Genomic DNA, 21,588 nt, shown 5'->3' with positions numbered 1-21,588 from the left:
TTTGAAATTAAACAATAACAACAGTATCATAACATCCAATAACAATAAATAACCCAACTGGAAATGGCACCCACTGCGCTGACCTTAGCACACTCACCAACCATCTCAATAAAACCCTGTAAAACGTATTAACAAACAATAACAAGTCATTTCCAAAAACATATCTTGAAAGTCCCACGGCCATTCCAGCAGCTATTCATAGCCTATATGCATGAGCGTATGGGCTGTCCTTTGTATTTCATAGCATGGGATGAATCATACGCGCCGTATATAGTCACCCTCAAAGTGTCACTTAAGTTATTTCCCGTTGGAAGTGCACCGAAATAGCCCGTGTGGAAGCCTCTTGAGGCTAGTGTTCCCATCCGCGTTTCCTCCCCACCTGTATCACGACCCAGGACTCGATGTTATCGTTCCGCTCAGATGCCACAACCCAACCAAACCACCGATGTGACTAGATACGATTCGTGATTTTGTCGTTATTACTTGACTGTCATCTATCCAGCGAATCTTCCTCCGGACATTGGTCTCAATGTCAGGGTCTTTGACATTAATTCGGATCATTCCGGAACATATGCATTGTTATTCTTGGATTATTATATAGCAACGGCGTATCCAGATTTCGGAGCCAAGGGGGAAAATTGATTTGATGTTGTTGTTTTTTGTCTCTCCACAAGTCAGTCACATCAGAAATGTTTTCATCCAAAAGTAGTTTGAATGGCATTGTTGTGAGAAGTTTTTGGTTCACTTACGAAGCGACTAACCCCAAAAGGAATGGTAATTCTAGTTATAACCATGCAAATGCTGACGTTTCAGTCAGTGTAGGTCCTAATTAATACATGCAGGCCACATACAAACAAAGTAATCTTGGTATCATGGTATTTCAACCCAAAGTAAAAGCTATTGGTCGTTTATTTTTTAGCCGTGGCGGCTTCCTGACCTAAGATTTGTCAGAAAGGCCAGCATGTTTTGGTTATGGAACCAGACTATTGATTAAGGTGGTAAGATATCCACAATGCTGTACCTTTCTTTCACACAATTTGATGGAAAATATTCGACGTTACAAGCGTCCATTAAAGGGACACTAGACGTCCTGGAATACGCCCAATTGGGCTACAATGCGCGCTTTGAACGAAATTATGTTCATCAGAAAGAACATTTAAAGTACGATATAAACATCCACACAACTATCCTTTAAACACTGGACATTTTGTGTTATTGTGTTATTCGTGCGAGAACGAATGTCGGGGTCCACTTTTTACACACAACGTGCATCGTACATTTACTGAAAATGACGGGAAAAACGTATTTGTACTCCGTCGTGTCCGATTTAAACAAGCGGTCTATCTCGGGAACGGTAAAGAAATTAGGTTGGTTTCCTTTCAACCAAATGTTTGAAATAAGATAAGTAAACAATCCAAAACATGACATATTCGGGGATTTCAGGACTTAGTGCCCCTTTAATAACGGTGAGAGCGAAGAATATGACCATCGCATGGGATTTAAAGTTGTTGTTGTTGAAACTGTACAGGCAGCGAATACATTGGGAAGGAAGGGATCAGTAATGTTAGACACACCAGGAAATCCCTCGAGATTACAGACCCCCAAACAATACCCCGGCCCCTTGCCAATCCTTAGCCATATTGTACGTACAAAAGGACGCGGTCGAGCTGTCGGAAATCTTGACTTGCTGCCTGAAATTTGACTCATGACCCTCTTCTTAATCATTTCACGGTCGCCGAGAAAACTGCCGGTAATTATTGGTCGAACCCAATCGATGCTGTGCATTTCCTTTAAGTATCTATAAATAGCCCGTGGCATTGAATAAAACTCTGTGATGGCGGTGCATTTTTTCCATGAGTAATTCTCCATAAACGGAACTTTACTGGCTCCCTTCCTGACCCGTCAAAAATCGCTTTCTCTGAAACATCCCAAACAAGGAAAGGCATTCCTGCACTGCAGTGGAAATTTAATTTCATAGAGTTTTGAGAGTTTCTTTATTAAAACACTCCAAAGCCGACTGCTGTATTCTGTCGTCCTGTCACTCCTGTGCTGCCTCCTATTTTTAGAGCATTCATTTCCGCTTCACATTTTGGTGCCTTCAATTTTGCCACATTCATATAGATCGTATACATTAACCTCTCTCAGCTTTCACAAAATAAACGTTGTTTAAATTTACTACTTGAGCGTGCCAGCATAAACTCACACAAACAACAAATGCGTTCATTATTGGGCAACAGTTTCCATCTGGGTTTTTCATGTAATGGTGCGTGAATGTCATTCTTATCCCGCAGGAATCAATTGGGACGAGTTTGAGGCGGAGCGCAGTTCGGCCCGTGCCACGCTGAATGAGAAAGTGAGCGTGGAGAGAGTCATCGGTGACAACAACTGGCAGAATCGACTCGTCGTGTGTGTGAGTGGAGTACATCGTCAACGCACCGTGCGTCTAGTACCGGTTCATTGGATCGCTAGTCTATACACAGTATATTACGCAGTACTTGATTAGGCCCCGCATAACATGCCGAGGGTAGCGCGGAGTAGGTAATAATTCCAGTGACAGGAGTGCAGTTGCAGACCATTGTGTCACTGTCGCCGTCGTCATCGTTTGTCGTCGTCATCCAGGGCCACCATGGGGATCTCCCTGGCCTTGGCTGGGGTATTGGTGATGTTATTAGCCGTCTACGACTACGGGATCCGCCTGTGCGGGGTGAGTGCGGGTCCCGTGGAGAGTGTTCGGCTGGACGGGGACGTGGTGCTAGGTGGATTGTTCCCCGTGCACGAGAACGGTATCAATGGGTGCGGGGCGTTCGATAAAGGCGGCTACCAAAGACTAGAAGCCATGGTCTACGCCTTGGACAGGATCAACAATGATGACAACCTGCTGCCAGGAATCCAGATAGGCGCCTATATACTGGATACGTGTAGCCGAGATACCTATGCATTGGAACAGACTATGGAGTTTGTCACGTCGACGATCACAAGGATAGATCTGAACGCTTTCACGTGTCCTAATGGTAGCGTGCCCGCGTATCAGCCCCCACAACCTACGGTGGGCGTGGTGGGGGCAGCTGGTAGTCCAGTGTCCACTATGGTGGCTAACATTCTGCGCTTGTTTAAGGTGAGTTTCTTTATAAAAAAAAGAAAAGAATGACTCATAATCCATCATTTTTAGACACTTTGTTAAAAATATACTGAATCGTATGTGTCCCATACTTCTCACTGCTTGTCTAATTTCGAAATGAGTGTTATCGTTTGGAAACTGTAATTTGTAAACGGCAAGACTATTTTTGCCTTAAGTGTGTCACCAGATAACCGAATAACTTAGAATATCCAACCATTTCTATCGATTTCAGTTTTGAATATTGTTTTGGAAAAAACATTGTAATATTTTACGATTTATAGAAAGCAGTAACTTATATAGTTCTTATGCGACGCATAAATTATATCCATGATTTGACGGGCCTTGAAAATATTCTTGCTGGGTGGACAAAGGATAAAAATACACAAATCAAAACACCAGCCCTCTTTTAAACGCAGCCATTACGTTACATTAGACAGTTCATTCACCTTCAATCAACAGAACAAAAATTAAAGTTTCTCTACCCACGCTCTTCAGCATATTCTCTGTCTTCTCTCCTCGCGAGTTTTCAATTTGTATGTTTTATTAAAACAGAAAATACTACTCTTTTCTCTTCTGGAAATTATTTTTGTTTGCCTTTGCGACCATAACGCACAAAAGACCGGCGTGATTTATTGTTGGGTTGCAAATGGATCGATTTTGTAAAGTAATTTATTCCATAACTTGACGTAGGCAGATTTTGCGCTGAATGTCACATTTGAAAGTGAATAACCTTTGTAGTGCTATATAGACAAATTTAGAAACATAATTTATTACTCATAGTGAAACCTTCAACGGGTATAGCCTATAGAGCAACTTTAAAGTCCACCGATCTCCACCAAAAAAATCGGACAGTGAAAAGCATATTTTACTAGCATATTCAAGCAGAGACAATCGAAGCTAAATCTATTGGATAGAAAAAGTATACTGTGGAAAAAAGAGACTAGCATAGTCTTACTCAATCTGATACACGAAAGTGGTCACTGAAGCCGACGGCTATTTACTGATTTGGCAGATTTTCCTTTCAATGGCAATTAACCATAAACGTTTAGTGCTTGCCTGTCTGTCACGAGCACACCAATATTGCACTTTGCTAAAATGCCCAATGAGATAATAGTTTATCAACCCCTTCATCTCATAACCTAGGGAAGAGTGCTTTCGTCCCTACATTCATGTCACACGGGCCCATTTCACCCGCGCCCATCTGTCAAGTTCACGGTATAAACTGCACATGACCTTATCGTGTTTAGTCCTATACAATTCGGCTCCCTGCTTTTAAGTGAAATGTCGGAATTGTTTTCATTCTCTGACTCATGCTATTATGCACTCGGTAAGTGTTTCGTTAGCATAATGGTTCTGACGCAAGTTGAGTCCGTACAATGGTTCTCATGTCCCTGAGGATTGTCAACTAAATATTTTGAGTGTTTCTTTCAAGTTGTATATGCGGCGTATTCAAAGACTATGAGGAACGCTTAAGTGTAAACACTGAAACGTCTGCATTTAAAGTTATGTCCTATTCCCCTTTGCTACAGATGTTAGCACTTTTGGGCTGTACGGTGCACTATTAAAAGTTGGTCCAAAAATTATTTAGGGAAAACTACTCTTCAAGCTGGTAAAATTATACTCAAATTAAAGCAACAACGTCAGCAGTTTTATTCCGTTTTCGGGTACCGTATGTTAAATAAAACGTTGCCTTTTATTTTATTTTTCACCAACTTTTATTATAGCCACTCCGAAATGGCTGCCAAATTTTCCCGTGTCACGCAACACTGTGTCATACATTTTCTGCACCGTCAGAAAGTATTTCCTGCCTGTTCCTATAAACATAACACCCTGGAGCTCCCCGTGCCTGGGCAAACTAAATGACTTTGCCCTCGTAACCGTGGCGGGTGCTATCATGCTCCTGTATTTTTGGTGGAACGGAGCGTGGCCATCGTAATACAGCGTAAAGTCAGCCGGGCTCTTTCATGCGCGACTTCAATGAAATTTTGCAATAACACGGAGGCCTTATTGAATTCGCAAGGACAAATGAAGAATGAAGATTTCATAAGCAAAATAAATATCCATTTCATTCCCTGACCGGTCATGCAATAATGGTTGCGAACCGACTCCACCACCCAGTGATAATGACCAATTTGTAATAATTGCACGACGGAATCAAGTCCAGACCAAAAACAGTACCGATATGGATGAATCAGTGGGCGGTCGTATACTTGAATCATTTACGTCTGTTCCCTCGGAACAATTTTGCAATCTCTCTGCATGGCTGTAAACCCCAAACCCAAGGAGCCGGTTATTTTGACCATATCACAGGCGGGATGGCCCCCCCCCCCCAAGATCTCAGCCATTGAGTGACGAAAAATTATGAAACCTGGTGCATGCATAGAACAACTTTAATATGAATATACCAAAGAAATTTCATGACTATAGGTACAAGGGTTTTGGAATTATCGACTAATTGATGATCCATATATGCATCAATGGTAATTCTGCTTTGTGTGTACACTATATGGGGAAAATCAGTTTTCACGAAAAATTTGTCGCTGCGCGGTAAACCATGGTCGGAATGTTATGTTTTTGGTATCAAAAGATGCGCAAGACTCGAGGCTAAAAAGTCAGGAAAGCTGGAGCGGGGAACATTTTTTGCAAGGGTATCGCGGAAAAAAATGAGGGAGGAATGGGCGATTCCGCGCCTGGCCCGTTCAGAGTTAATGTTAACGATTAAAGAGAAGGTGGAATGTAATTAGTGCTACTCTCTTTGCAAAGGGATGCCAAAAGAAACGGAACCAAAAATATCATAAACACTAATTTGGGTTTTCCATCATCAAGTGTAGATCCAAATTTGAAGCGAGGCAGCTCTCATGAAAATTGGTTCTAGAAAGATACCAAACCTATATGATTCTTTTTGCTCTACCTTGAGAAAGCTGCAGCTTTTGTGTTATTAAGCCAGTCTCCCCTCGAGGCGCTCGACCACTTAGAGGTGAAATTACCTGGAAACCGACATGGCAATATCTGCCGAGCATGCAAAAGAGGCTGAAGGAATAGCAGCATTTCGCCACGGAAATTATTATTTCTGCATGGAACAGGTGCATCGAAAGTAATCAAAGTTTTTGCAGATCAAGAAGAAAAAACACATATAGGTTTTTTTTTTTTAAAGAATAACCCAGTTATAAATCCTGTTTTTATGGCGGGCAGGCTAAGTGCCCTTATATCGTGTGAATATTTCACGGCTGATTTACGTGCTTACGACTAGACTCTTTCAATATGTTATTGTTACACATCATAATATGGCTTTATAGAATTTCAAGGTTATGCATGAAGTGCGTGCGTTAAAAACCCGAGTATTCTTTCCGTATTAGTTGGAAACAGGAAGTCTGGTAAACAAATAAAAAGAGGATACATACATTTCGTGTTAAAACCGTGCATGAAAGGCATCTACTTCGTTTGTGAAATCTCTGCTTGTTATTCTTTTCTATAACGCAGTGCAGTGGCGTAGCTAGGATTTTGTTTAGTGGGGGGCACGGGGGGGGGAGGGGCATCAGAATATCATGGGGGCACATATCGCAAACGCCTTTTTCAGTTTTTCGCAGTTGGGCCCATAATGCCTCGCTATATCCATTGACATAAGAAATTGTAAACAATAAGCCTTTCGTTAACTGAAAAATACAACGTATTATACAAGCCCTTTTTGGCTTGGAAAGGAAAAGGGGCATTATCGGTATTTTGGTGGTGGGGAGGGGGGGGGGGGACACCTGCATGGGGGGGGGGGCACGGAAATTTTGTGGGGTGGCACGTGCCCCCATCTCCCCTCCCCGTGGCTTCGCCACTGATGCGGTGCCCTTAGTTATAGCAGACACTTCCAAAATAACGGCTGTACAAATGATCTATTATAAAGAATAAAGACGGATATAACCGAATACATAATTGATATTCCACGCAACATAATTTTAAAAACCACTAGAAAGTTGTTGTTGAGCACTGGGGCCTGTGGTGGTCCCTTCTTTTAAAAAAAAGATTGACTGCGAAAAGAGCGTGATTATCTAGAATATTGTGTGCCTCTGGACCTATAACATCGGGTGCACTATTTTATTCGTCCGTCCAAGTCGAGGAGGTAATCGCTAGCTTTCTGTGAAGGTTTTAAGGTAATGCCCCACGACAACGCCTGAATGTCACATCATCAACATTAATTGAAAAAAAAAGCAACCTGAAATCAGCATACGGTGCGGTATGAGTGGCAACATATGGTGGGTATTATCATTGATATGAAATAAAAAAATACTTATTTGTCAAGCAACAATAACTCAGCCGATATTACTGACATCTGTTGTGACACTCATTGACAAAAGACTGATTAGAATAACAAAACTAATAGTTGTTACTATAGACCGGCTGGTTCTTTTTTTGTAACTGAACATGCACTATTTATTTCCTGGTGTTTACAATGGTTTCTGACAAGTGCACGTCGACCATTACGTCGCAGCATGGTTTCTCTTTTTCAAATGGTAATTTCTTCAATTTTAAATTTGTTTCGTGCATTAAAAAATGTTCACGACTAAATATTTCCAAAAATGTAACATGAACATGAATAAAACTGCTGCTTACTGACTGGAATGACCCGAAATATACAAATCAAACAAATTAGAGAGCCTATAATGGTTCGGATTTTGGCAGGACCTTTCCTTAAAGGCAAAATAACAGTGGCACAGAAACAAGTAACCGATATTTTTTGAAGACACATAAATCTGCTATATACAGTCGGTCAGTTCAATCAAATAGGGGCTTGGCTATAGATAGTAATATTTGTCTTCGGATTCTTAAGGAACAAAGATAAAGTGCTCTTCGGACGGCGTAAATGAAAAACTGGAGAAGTGAAGATTTAATATCCGGAGCTGTGGGCGGGTGGGGTGGGTAATGATAATCATTAAAGTCACTCGGGGTCGTTTGGCATTGGCCGATACGCTCCGAAACAAATCTTTTATAGGAATCAATTTATCAAAAGGGGAACAGATGTGATAAATGGAATTGATTGGTATTCACGTGGGTTTCTTCAAACTGTACGGGCACAAAATATCGGCCTACGAGTAGAAAAAAAACACCGAGTACTTGAATGAGTATAACCATTTTGGTTTTGTTTCAATACATTTCAATCAGTTAACGTGTAAAAAAAATACTCGCGGTTATAATAATTAAACTACCCCTCTTTAGAGTATAATACGTCGGGTGCCCTGCAGAAGGGCATAGGAGCGTTCTGACGCAAAAGACACTTTGAATAAAATTTCATTGAAAGGCTCCAATGTTCCCCCACACGCATTATGGATCCTATGTTCTCCCACGCGTATTACATAAATCGTACGAATTTTAAATTTGTCACTCGTATGAATCATAAGTTTTGGAACAACCGTTGTGTTGATTTCCGACAGAAATGTTTAAAATGTCATTAAAACAGAGGCAGTTTTCTGCATATTATTTCCTTTTTTATGGGGGGGGGGCAATTTGATGATAACGCGTAAGGGCGTACACGCACATACGTCCTTCTGCCAGGCACATAATTAATACGAGTACAAAATGACTGTGCGACGTATAGTTATTACATTAAAGTACATTTTAAAGAGTGTGATTACAAAACATGAAAAGGTATATGCAGCATTGAATAGGTCATGTTAAGTTTAACAGCATCATATCAAAAGTATTATGAATTATCGGAACAAAACGATGAATGCACATTCAAAAAATGAGTTTTTCGTCCTGATGGTTTATTAGGAGGTAGTGAAAACAATTTAACGGAGTTTAATACAGGAAAGCCGTCTCCATAAGGTTTCATTCCTTGAAATACTCTCAATAAATCTCTGTGATGATATCGCGAGGTATACTTTCTTTTGCAATATGTCAATCCGATGCATCTAGTTGAACTGGTATATCAAGGGACATAATATAATGCAACCCCATTATTTGAGCAGTATACCAGCATACGTTCACAGAGGGGCACATCCAAAACGTCCCTCTGTAACTTAGCCGTTTATCATGTCCATAGTTTTGCTCGCTTGTTCCAAATAAGCTCAACAAACTTTTGTAATGCCTATTGGCAACAGCAGCGTAAGGATTGACGAAAAGATACTTGAAATCTTCCACCACTATCGCCCCCCCCCCCCGCCCAAGGCTTGTAGCCTTGCCTTACTGAGAATTAAGAAACCTCTATCCAAACAGCTCAGTACTGAAATTGAAGAAAAATATTAGGTAAAAAAAAAAATCCAATTTGTCAGAAAACATTCTCCGCACCCCTGCTTTTAAACATACTAAGTGCCGCTCCCGAGTAGGTACTTTTAGTTTTTAAGCCCAAGGGCTGAAATACCAGAAGACTGATTTCCTGTATTTTTTTATTTTTGCTAATTTATTTTTTTTATGGATTTTCCAAAGTGTACTTAAGTACAACATTCATGTTCAATTCTAATATTTTATCTGTCTGTTAGTTGAGCACTCTCGACAGCGGTTGATGCAAATCTTATTAATGACGCAAATGTTTGCATGTATCAAATTCCAATGCAAAGCTAATAAAGGCGCGAACAGTCTGTTCGATGCCGTTAGACCAGCCTGGGAATTTGAGAGGAAAATTACCGCGTTGCTTCACTGCCCCTTCTTAAGCTTTCACTGAAGGAGACACTGGCCTTCCATCAAGTAGCGAATCTAGGTTTTGGGTCGGGGATGAGTTATTTGTTTCTGAAAAAGTGGCCCCAAATGTTGCTGTCGGACTGGTTAAAAGCGGGAAAGGACATTTCCCCCTGTGCCCGCCCCATACTTTACTACTTACATCAGATTTGGTTGCATGTTAAAAATCGCGTGAGGACAGCTAATTAAGCAATACCCAACGACTTCCGCTTTGAGTAATTATGGCCCAGGACAGCTCCGAGGACATTTTCACACAGTCAACTTTAACCCAATAAATTATGTCAACAAAGCATAAAGCTAAGCACGCCATTTTATGTTTAGAATAGTTGACCATCACGTCGAGTATACCTTTACTTTGCTGCACAATATCCCAAAGTGGAAGTGCCATTAAGTAACGGATTCCTATCACCAAAACAGATTCTAGAAAAACAAGGGAAAGTTGGACAAACAACTTGGCACGGAGAACTTGCACCCCTTCTATAGGAAATCTGTGCTGTGACTAAATCTGTTGAATGCTTCGAGCTCTGTGCGAAATCCCAGATATGACATTCCCCTCAAAATGAAAAAGGGGAGTAGGAAAGATATATGGATTTAACAATTTCATCCAATCAAAATCCTCAAATCGCAGAAATGATCAAGTTGCTAAACTTCGAGGATACATGTATTGTTCACTCAATGCCTCAATCTTGAATTGGAGCTTATGGCGTTTCTGAAGAGAAATTACCACGTGAACCTGAAAATCCATTGTAAAAGTCCGAATAATCTGCCTCTTTTAAGATTCAAGGCGGAGCGCCCAGTCTCCAGGACAATTACGCGAAGGAGTGTGCTATGACTAGACTTTTGAATTCCAAGAGCTCTCTGCAAAAGCACACATGCGATTTCTCCTTCAACATGAAAAAGAGGAGTAAGAAAGGTATGGATTTAGGCACTTCATCCCATCAAACTTCCAAAATCTCACACCTGATCAAGTTGCTAAACTGTTGTGATACATGCCCCCTATTGTACACTCAACGCCTCAATCTTGAATTGGAGCTTTTGGGATTTTGTCTGCAGAGAGATGCGAACCTGAAAATCCATTGTAAAAATCCGTTGTTAAAATCACGTTCTGTCAATCCCCAATTCCACTTCAAGTGGAAGGTCAGACGTGTAACGTTTCGTGGTGTGGCATTGGGTGCTTTAACCATATTTCCAGAAAGATAACGTACTAAAAACGGACAAGATTTGAAACTGGATCTTAAAGAGGTTGTGATGCAGCGTAGTATAAACGAGTCCTGTTTATTACGTCACGATTTACTCCGTTTTGTTTGCTGCCCCCAACGACGACTTTTACACAAATTGCACGTTCGGGTCGAAACAGGACCTGAAAAACAGCCCTCAAAAGTACCTTTTGTACTCATTTCATGACAGACACAATAGTCGTTTTTATTTCATCACACCTTAGGCTACATATACCCGAAAAATGACGGAAATGTCTTCGAGCATTCCACAACCTCTTTAAGACTTGAGGCGGAGCGCTCAGCCTCCAGTAAGCCTACAGTTATTACGCGAACGAGTTTGAGAGGTTAAGAGATGAGCCGTTAAAGTTAAATGATGTTATTTGCTGCACATTTTGTATACTCTCTGGATTCAAATAGGTCAGTTGCCACCGTATATGCTTGCCTCAAATCGTATAAGCCACAGCCTGGGTGAGGGTCTACAGGGTGAGTCAAACAGAAAGTGACCCCAATTAATGATTTTTTTCTTAAAAAGCAATTAAATTTGAAACATCAATGAAGTAGGTCTTGGAAGAACATGTTCTTCCACTCATCTTAAAAGATATTACTGAAACTGAACCATGTTATCAGAAGTTATGCACGTTTTACTAAAAGAACACATTTTTATAGCTGTCCATGGAATGGCATTGGACGCTATTGAGCAGAGTTAGAATTACAAATTACACACAAGCATTCAAACACAAATAAAATTTCAATCATTTAAGTGAAGACTGAAACATTATTTTTACTGTGAGATTTTGTGTTTTGAATATGAGGAACAAGTCATCTTTTTTTCTGAGATATTGATGGCGATTTTGGTATGTTGTCCTTTGCAAGTTCTCCATTCATCGTGGTTGCAAAACGTGCATATTTGTATTGAATGAGTATTCATCAGTTCATAGAACGGTAAATGATTCGTGGTGGACAGCTGAATTTTGTGATTGACATATTAAAATAGACGTAACTTATGAATAAAGTATGCAAATTACGTAACATTTTCACATTTACTAGTCTATAACGTGCACTTTATACCTGTGTTTTTTTTTAATATGAAATGGAGCGAGTTACATGTTTATTTTTTATTTGATCTAATTCAGTCACTTTCTTTTTGATTCACACTGTATAGCAGGCATTGCAAGACATTTTACAGAAAGCCGTCTGGCCGGAAATGTACAGTGAAGGTGTTACGTTGCACTGCATTGTGGGACAGTTGAGCTACACAAAATTCGTTGTAGCGCAAACTGTCCCAAAGTTCAGTGCAATAATTATAAACCTTCACTACATACTTCCGAGCTCTCCCTAAAATGGTCTGCGTAGGCCTACCATGTGAGATTTTCATATTGCTCGGGCGGTTCCTCAGGCAAAGAATGCCCACTTCCAAAATGTCGGCTACAAAGATTGAAAGTCGTACAGTCCATCACGTAATTCGAACAGAGCTTTCAACGCAAGAATGGCCAACTCGCATATGATTTGATTGGAAATCTATTTTTGGAAAGCTTTTTGTTCGAAGTCATTTAAGCACGTGTGTAAAAATTTCTGCGCGCTTATGTTTTGTTCATGCATGAATTTATGATGCAGCGAACGGCATGACAAAAATCGACCCCTTAGCGGAAGATCGAAAAATGGATCCTGCGCACGCACAGACAACAATACAAACGAAAATATGTTTAAAAATCTAAAAATAGCTTTGTTCGAGACGAGGCAAATATGATACAACATTCATCGATCCTTCTATTATTGGGTGAATAAAGCGATCAATTGTCTCCGTCAGCAAACAATGGCCCTGACCTAGAAATAGAAAATGATGGATTCACGGACTGCGTGTATTGTGTAAATTGTTTACAATTACATGTTGTTTGTTTCATCAACAACAACAAAATGGTTTTGAAATGGCTTTATCTTCATATTGTTATGATTATATAGCGCTTTACATCGTATCAACAATCTCAAAGGGCCTTTACAATTATTCCCCCGTTCATCAGGCCACGAGACCACGCGGCAGCCAATTTCAGCTCGCAGGTACCCATGCATACTCCTGGGCGGAGAGAGGCAGTTGTAGTTAAGTGTCTTGCCCAAGGGCACAAACACCATGTTCCTGGCAGGTTTCGAACCCACGTACCATCATACACAATTTTACATTACGTCAAGAGCTACATTTGATCAATAGTGTTTATTGATGATTTGTTTTATTATTATTTACATCAAGATAAACGTTTATAAAAAAAATTAAAAACACCAGTGATGTGTCTAACAAAAAATATTTAAAAAATGGGAACGGCAAACCTAGTAAAATTGCTCTAAGAAGCTGGTCCCAAAGAACAAACAGTTCTACTCAATTGATTCAGAATGACTATTCACTATACGTCTTTTCATGCATCGGCTGTTTCCATGCAATGGGCCGGATTTAGCCTATCACTGGGTAATCCTATACGATTGCACTGCTCGGATCTCTTCACCAGCCAATAACTAGGCCAAGTCACAAGTGACAGTCAGTCGTGAGTCATGAGTCAGTCACGTACAAAGTGGCTGATCAATGAGACCAGCAAAAAAATGTTTATGTTTGATCTGGTAGTGAATGAGGATCCTTTCATTTCTTCTGGGGCTTGAAAATGAAAAAAAAGTAGACAAGAGGGGCAAAGACAATATTAAACTGTAATTAAAATATATTGAACACTAGAAACTGCCGGAAAGGGCCTACAATGCGGCTATTCTAAATACGCATATATAGGCCTTCAAGTTTTGGAACAAAGCGTCAAATGATGTCCAACCCTCCCCCTTCGATTTCTTGCATCGCTTCTGTGAGTACTTGTTTTCCTTCTTGAAAAAAAAAACACCTAACGACTTCCATGGGTATTAAGATTGTGTAGAGGTTTGTTTGTTTGTCTGCGTGTTTGTTTCCTCTACGCCCCAATCCGTGAAGCATTCGTCCAAACTGCACGAACCCGGATATGCCAATTAAAACTTTCACGCGATATGCCCAAAGAAACATTATAAATGTCCGTCGATGTCACATTGCCTGATCGAGGAAATTCAGGTTTATTTACCCGAAGTCATTTGATCTGAGTTCAACTTTTTGGTGTCGAAAGTTGTTTACCAAAATAATTTGGAATGGGAGGCAGTCGTGTTTGAGGTTGAGTTTTCGTAAGTGGTTTCAAACGATTTGCCTGGATACAGCGGAAGAAATTAGGCATGGCGGCACAATTTCCAATTGATATTTCAATTTCAACAAATTCTGCAAAGAATCATAATTTCTACAGCAAATCAGACTAGTCCTCAGGAATTTCGTAGCTTAATTCTAATTTACCAATAAGCATTAAAAACCAGGTCCATGCCTCTTTTTTTTTTGGAAAAATAAGTGCAAAAATATCGATTTTCTATTACAAAGACGCGTGACTTCGTAATTAAATGATGCCATCCTTTTAAAAGTCATTTTCAACATAGAGATTGATGACACCTCAACCGCTTGGCTGACTGCATATATTATTGAAACAAGATATATTGATATTTTGTCATTGATTTAGGAAAGTATAGTATAGAAGACCCTCTCAACTTACGCAAAAACAACACCATTGGATTCAAATGTCCTTATGGAATTTCAATCTATACTCAAGAACATTACAAACAAGGCGCAAGGTAGAATCCAACAGGAATGTGTATAGTTTGGACAAAAACCAAAGGCCCCCCCCCAAAAAAAAAGAAATATAGGATAACCTTTCGGGAAATATCGAGGCAAATATTTCATTCCTCCGGAGGGCTGGACGCCTGATTAATCGCGTGCGGCTAACAGCTACAGCATATATACATTCGCGTGGGTAAAATAAACCACCCTCGGTTGTCTCAGAAAAAAAGAAAAATAGTGCGCGCGGGTAAATAAATCTGTATACTTCTTGTCATGGGGTGAGACTTATAAACGATCCTCTCTACTGATAAAGGGAAGGAACCTTATCGCCAGACTAATTGGAAATATGAGGAAAGGCGCAAAAATGAAAAACAAAACAAAGCCCAAACACTCGGGCAATCTTGGCCAGCCGCGTTGGCTGATTGCGCGCGGTGTTTCGCACGTCTGTCCGGGACGTGTGACATGTCGGCCTAATATTCCACGCCATTAGAAGCGTTATCAGCCCGCAACGTAACAGAGCTGCCGACTGGCCCCGACTTCGGAAATCCCGCCCTAAATCCGTCCAGGCTGCTAATTGAAAAGCGCAAAGTAAATTGTCACAGCTATTTTCCCTGCTCCGATTATTTTCTTCTAAGATTTGGCGCGTGGCACGGGTCACGTACGTGACTGGAACTCAAACAACCCACGGGGATGAGAATTTTGCTAAGTAAGGGGCAGAACCTTGATCTGTGTCGTCTGAAAGGAGCACAAGTCGAAAGGATTTAAGATGCGAAAAGATACGCTGAAAGAGATAGCTCACTGATATGTTATGACGTCACATAACTTTGGATTTGACATGCGCGTAGGAGCCAGCTGCTAATCCTGGGCGCCTTTTTTTCTTCTGCATGCTGGTTAAGTCATTTACCTTAACACGCATGTGTGAAACATTTTACGTGTTGAATAAAGATGTCATGCGCTTTGAAATAACTTTTTATAGTTTACATTTCACGGCTAACAGCGTGGCATCACTATGGCTAAGTCGGTGGTCACAGTGCTGCAGGTTGCGGGTTCGAGTCCCGGAACTTTTACATTTTTCTTTTTTTTCCCCGCAGAAGTGACTTTCCTTTCTGAAATAAGGGAATAAATATGTGCTTGGACGGTTTTAAACAAGTACGATTAAAACCAGCTAGGGGCCTGGACGCTGGCCTAGCCGGTGTAAATACCTTTCGGTCAAACAGTCAAGACAAGTCAAAAATTCACAATTTTCCATCGATTTTATGTTTTGTTAAACACCCCGATTGCCTTATCTAGTGTGCCTCGCGCGCGTTGTGCTAAAAAACTCCTTTTATGGGGTACAGATTTGACATTCCATGAGGAAATTTGATCAAATGGTTTTTTTTTTGCTAAAGTAGTGGTGCAGGAAAGAAGTGTTTAAAACCAGTTGTTGATTTATCGACCGTTTAAAACCAACCGCGTGTCGGACTCTCGACCGTAATGGGTAAACTGTCTTAGGTGTTTATGAATTGTGTTTAATCAAGTCCTTTTTTAAAGGGAAGTTGAATCCGAGAACCATTTCGTTACCAAGTGACGCATGCGCATTATGGTCACTAACTATACTTGGTTGTAGAAAAAAGAATTGCACGCTGGGCGAATGTCATTGAGCAGCTAAGCTCAGAACCTGCTAAGCACGAAAGGTATTATGCTAAACGGGCTCCAACCAAAATGCCATGCAGTCTTGATTGCTTTTGACCTTTTAAAAGAAATTTTGTTTAATGCAAGTCAATTTTGCTATTTAATCCGTTATTTCTGCATAGCAGTCCCAAGAAATCTGGCCTCGTCAGGGGTTAATTCCTCACAATGAAAAAGGTTAAATGTATTGCAACAACACAACGAGGCAACAAATTAAAGCTATATATCACATAATTTAGTCATGATTATAATGTTCAATTGAATTGAAATGCACATTGTTAGAAATTAATATAAAACCTGGTCTGTGTTACCTCTACAGTCTGGGTTTTTTTATTGCTTTTGTTCAATATAAAAAGCAATTTTAGTGTTACCCCAAATAAGTCTATTTCTATAGACGCCTTGAAATATTATAGGGCATGCATCTTCTGCTTTTGGGAAAATGAGATTAAATAAAATTACAAGCACACTAAAGGTGCGTTTATTTGCTACAGATAACTCGAATGCCATCACAATTACAAATCATAAAGAAAACCTATAGACGAAGGATCAAAACAGAAATTCAAACCGCTCTTCTGCCTTCGGGGTGTGGCGATACGTTTCTAAGGTTTCTTAGTAAATTGCTCTTTTGAGTAAATGAATCAAGGAAAAATCGATAGAGTTTTTCAAAGTGTTTCCACAGTATACAAGACGTAGCTGGCCATGTTAGACTTTGCAGCGTGTTCACGACTACAGAATAAAATCACGGAGGTTTGTCCGAGACTACTTCCCGTCCAGTGTCCCGCGTAAAGACTGTAATTGGAGGATAATTCTTGAGGATAGTTTTCGAGAGTTCTGTCTTTAAAGTGACTCTCAACCGAATACTGGGCTCAGATTTTTCCCCTTTTCCCTCCTCCTTTTTTTTTTTGTTCAGCGCGCAAGAGCTTGATTGGAATCGACATTTTGGCGACAACAATATTCATGATGTAATTTAGTGGCAGGCTGGACTTGATTTTTGAAAGGAATCAATCCGTATAACGTGGAACCCTATCGCTGGTCGGGACGATTTGCCTGTGCGATGGTAATCAGGACATGTATGAGACAGTAACTGGGACTGACAACGTGTCCTAAAAAAGAGGGTACGTTGGAGGGAAATGCATCATCACATCAACACTGAAACTTTCTAGAAGCTTCGCTGCTGATGAAGAAGCAACAAACATAAGCAACAGCAGACCAACGAGATGTTGTTTTCTATCCCCGCCGCCGAAACAGGCAAAGCACTGCAATCCCAATCCCAACTGAGAGGGTTAGAATCAATAGGCGTGCCGGGGTGCAGAGGCACAAACCGAAAAACTGCCTTGGAAGATTCAGACCACAACCTGTAGGGGGGAAAAACATGAGACGGATCGCTAAAGAAGAAGAAAAAAAACGAGCAGTCGGCCCGACGGTGCAGGTTTGAAACCAAACTCCCTCGACTCGGGGTAATATGCAAGCCTAAAGCGAATCAAGTGTTGGAGATGATGAAAATTAGGTCCGTGAAATGAGACCAACGACATACGAGACTTGCCTGCTCCCCCGGCAATCGCGCAGTTTGGCCATGAAAGGGAGGCCATGATCCTGGGCCCAGAACCCATGAGAACGGAGATGATGATGATGATGATGATTATGTAGAAGGGCACGGTGAACATTGCCCGTCAGATTAAGAATCCCGTGATTAAACCCATGACGGAAACAGTCTTCTTCCACCAAATTGTTGAGTATATATAGTAGAAGCTTCGACCCAGTTTGTTATTAAGACATTTATACTTTTCAAAACGGGCAATGTTAAATGTAAGCATAACTATAGGTATTGTAAGCGAGGACGATTCGACCACATTGCAATAAATTCAAACCATTTTTGTGGCTGTCTGTATTATCAAAAGGCGGTAAGGTTGCCTCATACTCAGTGAATTGTCCTCGTTGTAAACAAAAATAACACTATGTTTCGAAAAACATAAAGTAAAATTGTTGAAAAAAATCGTTGGAAATTAAAAAATTGTATACTTTTTTTGATTTTTGGACCAAACAGTTTTGACTTTTTTTGACCGAAAAGGTATTTATGAATTGGCATAAATATGTGCTTGGCCGGCATTAGACACTCTGTTTAAGACCGCTTGGAGTCTGGATGCTGATAATTACACTCGCCTTCGGCTTGGATAGTTATCAGCATCCAGACTCTAACCGGTCTTAAGTGTTTTAACACAGGCCAAACAAACGTTTATTCCCTTATTAAATGTTAAGCATGGGGTCGTTTCTACAGTCCGAGGTACCATTGGTCCGACGTCCTAATGGTCCGAAGTCCCATTGGTCCGACGTCCCATTGGTCCGACGTCCCATTGGTCCGACGTTTCATTGGTCCTACGTCCCATTGGTCCGACGTCCCATTGGTCCAAAATCCCATTGGTCTGACGGCCCATTGCTCTATACGTTCCATTGGTATAAACGTCCCATTGGTCCGAAGTCCCATTGGTCCAAAGTCCCATTGGTCCGACGCCCTATATGTTTAGGGTTAGGGTTAGGGTCAGTCAACCTGAACCAGTGGAACTACACAGTATTATGTTTCATCGGACCAATTGGACGTTGGACCAATGGGACTTCGGACCAATGGAATGTCGGACCAATGGGACTTTGGACCAATGGTACTTCGGACTATCGAGACGTAACCGTTAAGTATTACGGTGTTCAGTTTAGCAGTCATTAGAAAGCCAGACAAAGTGGTCATCCAATAGGCAAAGAATTAGTTGTAATAGGCACTATTCGAAGTAAAACATTCGAAATATAAAACTGATATTTTACGGGAATTGTACATGTTTAAAAAAAACCATATAATATAATTTGCTGACAGTTGATATGAAAATCTCATTAAGAAGAATGCCTTTTATTATATTGAGTCAGTTTGATAATTTTTACTTTAAAGTTGGGCGTCGAAATGGGGACCCGTCACCACCAATGACTTATCTGATTGCCCACCGAGCCTATGGCAAGGCCCGGACCATTAATGTTGTCCGCACTTAATGTCGCGCTCATTGCACCTGTGTCCTCAAATAACAAAAGCACAGGACATTATACGATACACAGTTGATGCCAGCCAGCTTTTTATTCCTTATACTGCTTGCATTGGACCTAATCGTCATGTTGGTTTAGATTATACCAAGACAGTTTGGTATCCACAAGGTTATTATCTCCTTATGTGTTGATTAATTCTCCATACACTTTTATTTATACACATTGCATCTATTGGGAGGAGAATGAAGATTAGCAATTGGTATGCAGCAAATCTTGTTCTGATTTGCGGACCCTCTTGTCAAGCTTGGTTTGTTGAAATTTACTCCAATGTTAGCAGATGGAGACTCCTCATGACGTCAAACTGAGCAATATAGACACGGTCACAGTGTTCTAGTTTAGCACATAAAAAAGGGGTCTGCAGCTCGGGAGTCCGTCTAAACTAATACTCTGGTGCAGCATCAAGGCTAATTGGCTGGCTGTGGAGTGCAGGACGCAGTGTACCACGTTGGCGCACTTTGGTGTCTCTTTCTTCTTTTATCTTCGTCTCCCAATCATGAACGGATTCGTAATTGTCTGCTCGATGGTCGTGCCTCTCTGCGGAAGCACATTTCCTGTATTGGGAGGATTTTCAATCCCGAATTGACCTTATATTAGATTTGTATAAGACAACTTAGTATGGAACTAGTTTTATAGGCTGTGCTCGTTTTTTACATGGCCGTTTACGTAGGCGACATATAATGCGGGCATTTTCATTATACGCCTTTCTATTATCAACAGTGCCATTTTGGTCAAACATTTACACTGTGGCGCAATCAAATCCAGTTTAGAATTTACGTGGTATAGACTTCCAGTGACGTATGTATCGTTCCTATTCGCCCCATTATGCTTTGGACTTAAATCATATTTGATCAATGTGACGGTATAAGGAAAACGACTTATATCGCTTATGGGCTAAAATAGTGACATGATGAGGCAATTAAGCGTGTCATTTCACAGACAGTGGAATTAACCAGCAGTTCATCAGTTCTAGGGCCGTGTGATTTCAATTTTTTCTTCCCTCCCCAAATGGTTTAAATCCTGATCTGGCGCCAGCAATCCGCTGCGGAGTCTGGACGGATATAGCTCGCCACGAAAGGCGACCGTAACAGGATTACTCGTAGTTATGAACGATACGATTACACTGATACTCTGCCAAAACTGGTAGCGAAACACATAGTGAATGAACCTTTTCATGTGGCGGGGAAAAAAGAGCGGGAACCTAGACACATCGTGTACACTGCTGATTGGATCAGATTCATGTTTCCTTGTAAGCCGCATGAGGTTTAGCGCTTAATTGGGTTAACCTGCCCGAGGCATTGCCGTCTAAGAGTGCATGATATGAAGATGGCGGTGTCTCTCCTCCAACAACATATTTCAGATCAATCTAAATTCATTATTTATCTTATTTCCGCGTCTCGCTCAGGCGTGTTCCCAATTCGGTAAAGGCTCCTTTCGGATATATCGCGGCGCGTCTGAAACCGAATTGGGACACGTAATTACACGGATACTCTTCTCGATTTCTGCAGGCAGTATTTTTTTCTATTACTGTAACGCCCTAGTAAATAGAAGGGAAAAAAGAATGTGATTGAATTAAATATCCGGAGTGGTTACCAGCATATCCTAGCATTAAAAAAAATAGAAGGACGCTCCGAGGTAGATTTGATCACGCATCGAGAGCCTAAAAATTCATTAAAAACAAATTCATACCTACCAGGGGAAAAATGTTGTGAGATACGTGACCAAATTTATTCGCTCTAACAAATCGCTAATAGTCGTCTATCTATTTATAGCTCATTTGATTGTAGATTTTGAAGTGGTATCATGGCGAGACGTTCGTTACCAAAAAAGAAATCTAAATGTTCATTAAAAGAGCAATAAATACAATGACATTGTCGGAGATGTAAAATTGTTGGAGATTATATTCCTTTCGTTTCATCCCTCGTACTGCCTCACTTTGAAGCTCATTTCAAGATTAATTCACACATATTTCGTCGTTCTCTAATTCCACGTTTCTCTGTCTTGTAGCCACCGTCTTGATTGGCCTTTATTAGTGTCGGCAAGTTCCATCAAAATGAACAACAATTGTGGAAATCGTTGAAAGCTTTTGTACAGAACGACAAGTCGATAATTCGCTACATACGGAACCGTCATAGTATAGTTACCGTATATAACCGGATAAAAAAAGGTGTAAGCCTTCAGGTATACGAATT

At 40.7% G+C, this 21,588-nt stretch overlaps 1 protein-coding gene across 2 annotated transcripts in view; it reads left to right on the top strand.

Moving 5' to 3' along the window:
* The first annotated feature begins 2,271 nt into the window (after positions 1-2,271).
* Positions 2,272-21,588, top strand: part of LOC119726670 (metabotropic glutamate receptor 4-like) — a 39,279-nt gene continuing 19,962 nt past the window's right edge. For both annotated transcript variants that reach the window (XM_038198447.1, XM_038198445.1), the window contains exon 1: positions 2,272-3,115. In XM_038198447.1, coding sequence (XP_038054375.1) covers positions 2,627-3,115 — 489 coding nt within the window. In that variant the 5' untranslated portion in view covers positions 2,272-2,626. The remainder of the gene's footprint in view (positions 3,116-21,588) is intronic.

This window comes from Patiria miniata, unplaced genomic scaffold (assembly GCF_015706575.1).
Source record: "Patiria miniata isolate m_02_andy unplaced genomic scaffold, ASM1570657v1 HiC_scaffold_2, whole genome shotgun sequence".
In the NCBI taxonomy this organism is placed as follows: Eukaryota; Metazoa; Echinodermata; class Asteroidea; order Valvatida; family Asterinidae; genus Patiria; species Patiria miniata.
The sequence above is the reverse complement of the archived record's forward strand: the minus strand, read 5'-3'. Positions and strand labels throughout refer to the sequence as shown.